At 33.5% G+C, this 9,422-nt stretch overlaps 1 protein-coding gene across 7 annotated transcripts in view; it reads right to left on the reverse strand.

Moving 5' to 3' along the window:
* LOC146530534 (zinc finger Y-chromosomal protein 1-like) overlaps nt 1-9,246 on the reverse strand; it is a 24,787-nt gene extending 15,541 nt beyond the window's left edge. For all 7 annotated transcript variants that reach the window (XM_085199930.1, XM_085199927.1, XM_085199928.1 and 4 more), the window contains exons 1-4: nt 8,931-9,246; nt 7,818-7,959; nt 4,285-4,365; nt 3,782-3,901 (exon numbers count right to left, since the gene is read on the reverse strand). In XM_085199930.1, coding sequence (XP_085056056.1) covers nt 3,782-3,901; nt 4,285-4,365; nt 7,818-7,959; nt 8,931-9,068 — 481 coding nt within the window. In that variant the 5' untranslated portion in view covers nt 9,069-9,246. The remainder of the gene's footprint in view (nt 1-3,781; nt 3,902-4,284; nt 4,366-7,817; nt 7,960-8,930) is intronic.
* Nucleotides 9,247-9,422: the final 176 nt, after the last annotated feature.

The following is a 9,422-nucleotide window of genomic DNA, read 5'->3' on the forward strand; positions in this document are numbered from 1 at the left end:
TCCACTCTTCTTAAATAACGTTCTTATTCTTCGTGGACGGGCGAGCTCAGTTCTTGTACTTTTGTTTTAGGGGTTAAAATGGGTAATATATTGTCACTTAATTTGTTTAAACAAAACACTGTAAATAATTATTTCTTTCATATAATCTATGTAAATAAAAAAAACACTGACACATTTATTATACTAAAAATAGCGTAATACGCTCATATAAATTTAAATTTATTCTGCTTTACATTGAAATATTTGAAAAAATCAATACGCATTAAAGTTCACAACGACAAAACAAAGAACAAAATATTTAATAACGAGACCTAAAAATACTTTTGTTATTCACATGTTGTCCTACAAGGTTCATTAAGAGATTCTGATCTTTAATTTATGTGTTAAAGACTCTGTTTTCACATCGCTAATTTGAGTTAATTTAAAAATGGTTTCTCTTCAACTTATTCTATATTTATACAATATTTAAAATCAACAAATTAAGTAATACTTTACTACACTTTGTAATTCGAGGGATGCTCTTATCTACAAAAAAACCGGACAAATGCGAGTCGGGCTCGCCCACTGAGGGTTTCGTACAAAAATTGGAGGTGACGAGCTTTTTTTTAAAATTCAAGCTTAGCCCTTTTCATCTAATACCTCATTTGAAGAATAATACCTCATAGCGGCTTTAATACCAAAATTTGGCCATCTTTTAAAGCTATTATTTTTTAGGATTTAACCACAAATGTATAATTTTTAAGATTTGTTTCTGAACTTGTACTACCTGTAGATACTAGTTACCTGCAAATTTCATAATTCTAGGTCAACCGGAAGTAACTTATTAATTGTGATTCCCTTTATAGTGTCGAAGTATGCGTTTTGGTAAATGTAGAAATACTTCTTTTTTTTTTTAGGAAATCATGAGGCCTTAGATCTGAGTATAGGGTTTGAATTCAAAATCTCCAAGTGTTCCTGAGATAACGGCTCTTGGCAGACAGACAGACAACAATGTCATCTTAAGGGTTTCTTTTTCCTTAAAAGGTACGTAATATTTTTTATTTGTAAAAACTATAATAAAAATATAGTTTTTATAATAAATAATAATTTATCTTCTCTTTAATTACTTAACGCAATTTTTCAAGTAAAAACGTTAAAGCTAGTTATAAAATACTTTGTAATGTTTAAGTTCATTTAGGTAAAATAAATCCATCAACGGCTAAAGTCTAATATATTCCATATAAATTAATTTACATTGTGCTAATAATGCAAAAACATGCAAATAAACTTTGCATTTGGCGTTATATTCAAGTTTTCAGTATTGCATAAAAAAGTACCCCGAAATCTCATATAAAAAAAGTAATGCAAGTATATCCATTAGAGATGATATAATCGGTCTTAACAAATGGATTATTATTAGAGTCGATTATTTTTTAAAAAAGTTAACTATGATGAGAAAATATATTAAAAATGGCTAAATGACTTTTAATGATTACTTAAAATATAAAAAAATAATGCAGTTTAAACCACTATACCATCAAATGTACTTACCTCATCCTATAAAACATTAATATATTAAGAAATCCACCTTGTTTCACATTTTGTACAGATTAAAAATATTGAATTTATATGATCAGTAAATTTTTGAGGCGTCCGAAATAAAATAAAAAAATATATTAAATTCGAGTAAATCTTAACTAAACAAAATCAATGGGTTTAAAATTTAATTGTTTAAAAAACGTTTATAATTTCATTAATATAAGACTATAGAAAAACCAACACTGATAACAAAAACATGACAACATAATAATACATGAATTTACTCTAAATTTAATTAAAAATATATATATATTTAAGTAGTTAAAAAAGTAAATGTCATTGTTTTACTTCTACACAATATTAAAATAAAGAAAAAAAACAATGGAAAAGCTGGCATATTTTTAATTTATTTGTTAACCTTTAAGTATGGACGTCGGGTCTGACAGACCAGACAGTTCTACGAATTCTACAAATCGGCCACTTCTCGGTGACCTCCGCCACTGAGTCTCTCAGTACCTTTCGTGTTAATGACAAAATGAATGTAGATAGCAGTGGTTGTGTCTCTGGGTTCAAAACACGTGAGTATTTAACTTTCTAAAGGGGGCCTGGGTCTGTCAGACCCGACGTCCATGTTTCCCATACATGAATGATTTCAAAACGTCATATATTTTTATAATATTACAAAATATACTTTAATATTTTAATTGTATTATTTGTATTCAAATGTTTTTATTGTTTTATATCATATATTATTTGGCATTGTTTGCTATATATTTTAGTAATATAAATATTATTTACCTAAAAAAGATTCAATTTTTTTAGTTTTTATGATAAAATGGAAAAAAATGATCGACCTAGCACGTCAGGGACAAAAATATCGGTACTTTATAATCAACATCAAACAAAAGAATTGGACGACGACATTTTATAAAGAAAATAGCACTTTATCAAATAAAAAGACGCGTTTCGTTTACTAAACTACTCTAAGAATTGAGAATGACTTTGACTCGCGTTTCGCGATCTGATCTGTCATTTATTGAACATGAAGCTAAAAAAATAGTTTTGGGATCTTGAAAAACATGTACACTTTGCCCCCAAAAGATATATAGAAACACAACACATACTTGTGTTGACTGCAATCGTCCTGTTTGCCTACAATGTTGAAAGCCATTGTGTATCGATGTTCAATAATACCTTATCTTGAGGTGTTGTCAAAATTTTTATTTTATAACATAAGATATAATTTCTTTATTTTTTTTATTTGTTAGACTTTATATTTTGTTAAAAAAATATTTATTTTATTATCTGTCTTTTTTTTATAGTATTATTTTCTTAAGAGTCATCCCATGTGGTCAAAGACTGAAATTGTGACTTTAAGTTACTTAAATCATTGTGATGCGTAAACTTTAATAAAAAGCGATTTTATTTATATTGATTTTGCTTGATTTGAGGCTATTCATGTAAATTAAAACATAAAATTGTCTTCTTCCTTTAAAAAAGAGCCGGAATATGACCAATAAATACACTGGTCTGACAGACCCGACGTCCATATGTATGTTATAAAAAAATCACGTCCATAGTTAAAGGTTAAACAATATATTATAAAAAATATACAAAATATGTGGTTGTATTTACATTATGTTTGGTAGTATATAATTTTAAAATAAAATAACAAATATAGTAAACGACAAATTGATTTGTAACATATAATTTGTAAATTATAAAAATATGATGGCTTTGAATGGAGACTTCTAAAGAATGAGCGTATTAATTTTTTTTACTGATATTTTTAATTATTTCATTAGATCGAAATACTTTAAATTGCTTTTAAAGAAAGTTTTTTATATGAATTTCAAAATAACCAAAGCCCCGAAATATATACCAAAGAAAGCATATTTGAGACTCGAAATGTAAGAGAAAAAAAAAGGAAATTACATTCCTAGACAAACATAGATTTTTTTTACATAAACCAAACATTTAAAATAAATTTATAAATGGTCTGTTTTCATGACTGAATGCAGCTTATCCTTTGCTTTTAAATGTAGCAGACTGATGTTGTGTTCAAGTGAGTATTTCTATTACATACCAAACAATTTATATAATAATATAGCCAACATTAAAAAACTACCCAATAATCATAATCATAAAAAATAAAAACTCCTTATAATCTGTATTAACTGACATTTGCCATTTCTCGCGTGACAGTTGACAGTTCCCGCGTGAACACAACGCCAATTTGTCCAATAAACAATATGTCACTTACGTTTAGCCGAGGGCTCTCCATCTGCGGTCTTCGTTTTTTTAGTTCTGGAAGTGGACGCTTTGGCTTGACGTTTCTTTGGCTTTTCATCTACTTTCTCCATTTTCAATGGCATTTCGTAATCTGGAAAAGGAATAAATATTATAAAAGTTTTCGTTTTTTTATTATTTTTTAAATGGGTATAAAGTAATCGTATCGTGAGTTGAGGGTTCGTTTCCTACTGGGAGTGATAAAGTCATTTCTTTGTTCTAGCAACAACACTATATCTCTAGAATTCAGTTGCACTTGGGGAATGGAGTGTCTTAACATTAGGTCCTCTCTGCCTAGTTTGCTATCTATCTTGTTTGGATAAATATCTTAGTAAATAACAAATTTGGGTGATTATAATTTAAATTTACCACTTATCAAAGGCAATTCAGTGTGACACTCAGAACTTTTACAGATTACACATAACACAATAAAATAAAACCTCACTCAACAACAAAAAAAAATAACAAAAAGCTCACCATTTGCAGAAAAATCGTCCGACATATTATGATCTGACTGTTCCCCTTCATCACGCACCGGTTCGATTTTTATGGGATTTGCTATAAAGTGAAAAATTAATTAATATCTTAGCAACATAAAGCAACAAAGTCAAAATTAAATAAGTTAACTATAGATGCGTTATAGACTGCGGATATTTCATTTTTGGTTTACGGGCTACAATTCGTCGATGGTACCTACTGATTAATTTTCTGAACGAGCTGTCTTATTATAATACGAGGGGAGGTCCAGAAGTCCGTGAAATGGAGGGGATGGAGTGGAGATAGGGGGCGCTCGCTTAATGTCATACTACTTGGGGACTCATCATTAGTAAATAAATTAATTGTGCTCAACTGGCACGCTCGAAACGTCATATATCAAGAATTCAATTCAATTCTAGTATATAAATAGACTTTCAGCCCTTTTGCGTCATCCGTTTACGAACACTCGCCTCCTAAATAAGTCTATCCGGAAGAAAACTGAAACCAACTAACTGAACTAACTTTTAAAAGTTATAAAGTAAAATGTATTTTTTTAAAACTAAATCTTTTTCTGCAGATATAATATATACTTTATAATTATAATATGATATCCCCATAGTCCAGTGGGTGTCCAGACTAATATATGTCCGATATCGGTTTGTGGGCATACGGATACGAAACCCCGGATCCTCGAGCCGCCACTGTTATACCCTCATCCAGTCCGTAAGAGTGGTGTCCCTTTTCCCGCCTCCTTTCCTTAACTCTCTCCTTTCTTTTACCTATCCTTCTCTCTTATTTTACCTGTTCCATTTCCCTCCCCTTGGTTTTTCCCATAACTGGGTTTTGGAGGTCAGATGGCAATCGCTCCATGTAAAAAACCGCCTTCCGCGGCTTTAATGAACAAACACAGGCAGAAACTGGGTACAGTTAGGGCGTCGCCGCTAAACGGTGCGCAGGCGCTACAGTGTCAAGTACGGGCACGCAAGTATCGAGAAGGAAACTCCGCTTTGTAACGTTGAATATAACCGGACGATGCAGGGAACTCGCAGATGTACTCATGAGACGTCGGGTCCAGTGTGCTTTCCTCCAGGAAACTCGCTGGACGGGTAATAAGTCTCGTAACATCGAACATGGTTACCGGCTTATATACACTGGGTCACCTTCGGGTAGAAAAGGTGTGGTGGTAGTGCTTTCTGAAGAGCTTCAGAATGGGCTCCTTGAAGTTGACCGTAACTCCGACCGCTTGATGCGAGTAAGGGTACTGATTGAGGGCGTTTCCACAAACTTAATCAGTGCCTATGCTCCTCAGGCGGGATGTGGCGTGTCCCACATTCTAGGAGCAGTATGAAGAGGTACTACTTGCTGTACCGTCTACCGCAGTTGTCTTGGTTCGGGGGGACTTGAACGGTCACGTCGGTAAGGCTGCTGAGCCATCTGAACGGGGGTTTTGGACACGGTCTTCGCAATATTCTGGTCGTCGTGAATACGTTCTTCCAAGTTCGGATCAAGTGGAGGTTGCGGAATGGACCGATGCAGACCGACTTTCTGGCAGAGGTGAAAAATCATAATCTTTCGACTAACACCGAAACTGCTTAGGATGCTTGGGATCGAGCTCAGTCGGCAATCATTGCGGCGGGCAGGCGAGTTCTTGGCCTTTCTAAAGGAGGACGTGTCATCGACAGGGAGACAGGGAGACAATGACAAGGTGTAGGAGGTGACTCGTGAAAAGAAGGCTGCCTTTAAGAAGTGGCAGCACTCTAACTCTCCTGAAGACACACTGGAGTACAAAGTAGCTAAACGTGCTAGTAAAAGAGTCGTAGCCAGAGCCCGCAGTGAGAGTTTGTCACCATTGTATGATAAACTTGAAACCGTGGAGAGAGAAGCTCATTTACAAACTAAAGCAACGCAAAGATATCGCAAAATGTCTTTGCGTCAGAGATTCCCAGGGCACGCTGCTCTGTAGTCATGCCTCTCTGAAGGAGAGGTGGAAAAGCTACTTCCAGGAGCTGCTGAATACTCAGCACCCATGCACTCTTCATCCCACCCACTGCCTAACTTCGGACTTATTGCCCCAATAACCCTTGACGAAACTCGTAATTGTCTTCGACGCATGAAGAACGGAAAAGCGGTGGGACCTGACGACATTCCGATCGAAGCGTGGAAATCGTTGGGCTCTCTTGGTGTGCTCATGCTTACTGACCCTTTTAACCATATCTTGAACACTGGAAAGAAGCCGCACCAGTGGCGGCTTAGCTTCATTACCCCTATTTACAAGGGAAGGGGCAGTGTTCAAAATTGTGGTAGTTATAAGGGCATTAAACTTATGAGTCATACCATGAAGTTCTTCAAGCACATGATCAACCTCAGGCTACGCCAAGAATGTACTATCTCCGAGTCTCAATATGGATTTCAGCCAAGATCGCACTATGGATGCCATTTTCGCCCTCAAAACTTTGATGGAGGCATACATGAAAAAGGACTCAAGCACTGTCCTTATAGGTCCAGAGCCAGCCGTTAAGTCATAAAAGTTCAGGTCCCTTGGATCCATTATGCACGATTCTGGAGGCATCGATCACGATGTCCATGACCGGATAAGCGCTGCGACCGCAGAATACCACCCAAGCAAGGGGCTGATATACAAGAGCATCATTCGACCGGTTCTTTTAAACAGCAGTGAATGTTGGCCAGCACTATCTCGGCACACTCAGGAGCTTCACGACATGGAAATGAAGATGTTGAGGTTTATGTGCGGCATATCACGGTCTGATCGCAAGCGTAACACATTCATTCGAGGTAATCTTGGAGTCCGTGACGTAGCGGGTAAGCCCCAAGAGCGTCGCCTGAGATGGTATGGCCACGTTGCGCGGCGGCCTAGGAACTATGTCGGATGCAAGTGCCTTGCTATGTCTGCCCTGGAGTTAGACCATAAGCATGCATACAACATGCAAAGACTGTAGGTTCAAATCTTGTATCAAAAAACAATTTTCAAGTTTTCTGTGTACACCTACTCCACAAAAACAAAGTCGCAGGCGACAAATAGTTGATTTACATAGATTTTACATAGATTTACATAGATTTCTATATATGAGTAGAATGAGAGAGTGACTATTATTAAATAATTTTTCTAGGTTAGAAAATTACTATTAGCACTTACTTTGAATTTTATTGGTTCGCTAGCAGAATTACAAAACACTACGGAATTCATTGACCTACTGTACAAATATATATGAATACTTTATGAGTCAAATAAAATATTATTTTACAAAGCGATCTAGAAGATAACTGCTAAGTGTTTAATCACAATCACATAAGTGTAATACTACCAGAGTAGTAAATGTAAGTGCTTTAAATTTAATTATCATCAACCCAATGGGGAAGGGGATTGTCCCCACAACCATTGTATAATATACAGATACACTATACAACTGAAGCTACAATAACATCAAGTCCTTCAATCCATTAAATATATACTTAGAATATAAAGCAAATTAACTTTTTTTAACAAAAAACATACAAATAAAATAAATACATACATTTAAGTAAAATGCCTTGGATCTGTCCCTTGAAATGCTCCTCTGTCTGTAAAACTTGTCTTTTAAAATTACATGCATTTCGTAAATGTGTGATGCACACTTCACATATTCCACCATTGCTATAATTCTCTGATACACTTAACTGTGGACAAATAAAATATATTTTAAATAAATAATACATTTTTTTTTAAATATCTTAATTTAATGACATTTGAGCCTACACCTCTCCTTGGTGCTGACATAAACACTGTCTATTCTGTAATGTTCTATAATGCCATAGTAAATAGAGTATAAGTAAATCGTAATTTAATTTTTTTGATAATTTATTGGTATTTAAAAAAAGTGTTTAGTTAGTAACTAATGATGAACTATAAGTGAAGTAACTAATAGTTACTTCACATATAATTAGGTAGTCGCGCAGGGCGAGCGCAATTTTTTTCCGATTAAATTCGATCCCGTGAGAATTTCAGGATAAAAAATATCCTATATGTTGCTTCCCTACCTCCCATCGGGACAAATGCACAGACAAAATCGTGAACAAATGCCCATAAAATCATTGTTTTGGATTCTATTAGATTAATAAATGTAATATATGTAATGTCATACTTTTTCTGATTTAGTAATTAAGCCAAAACATTTCTAAAATAATAATATTAAAAAAAAAAAATAATAATATATTCATTCAAAATATCAACAGACACTTTATATGCTTTAGATTTTTAAACATATATTAATATTATTAGTATTACTAAACTGTAATATAACTTGAAGAATCAATGTTTTAAATAACAAGATGCTGTATTTCCACATTACTTAAAGTTATAATGTAAATATTCCACATATACTCAATAGAAATTGCTCAATGAAAAAAAAATGCTAGATAAAACATTATTATATCATTTACTCCAATATAATATAAATTTACAAAGATTTAAAAAAAAAAATAGTTTTATTGCATTGTCTTACAATGAGCATAAAATTACTTGTGTTTTAAGAGTGCGCGCAGATATTCCATCGATTAAAACATATTTGTGTATTACACTCTAAATATATTGAATAAAATCTTATAAGAATAATTACTGAATCAAATAATAAAAAAAATATTGTACTTACCGAAATAGAAAAACAATCTTTTAACATGTCGGCATAAACTTCTTCCTCGCCCATCCAATGATACGATGTTAGAAAGTCTTTGAAACTGCCCTCGGAAGCACAACACCGACATATGCCATTATTTAATAGAGGCTCCATTATAACTAAATACACTAAAATAATATTAACTCTTAGATGTATATAGATCTCAGTAAAACAATATTGTAGCAATCGATGCTACGCGATCGAAGCTCCGCCATTTTATAAAAGACAAGCGTGAAACGTCTAAAGGGGAAAACTGCAATGCAATCTCTCAACGCTTAAAGAAATATAAAAACAAAATAATTAAATTAACTCATTTTTACTATTATAGTTATCTAATAAAGTGTATATTTTATTGTATTGTTGAACCTATTTTATAGTTTTGTCCTTAATGTGAAGTCATTGTTTTATTACGGTATATAGAAACATGAACTAATATATTAACTAAATCGATTTAGTATTTTTATCCAT

This window comes from Heliconius melpomene, chromosome 17 (assembly GCF_056956725.1).
Source record: "Heliconius melpomene rosina isolate 202511_hmr_F chromosome 17, ASM5695672v1, whole genome shotgun sequence".
In the NCBI taxonomy this organism is placed as follows: Eukaryota; Metazoa; Arthropoda; class Insecta; order Lepidoptera; family Nymphalidae; genus Heliconius; species Heliconius melpomene.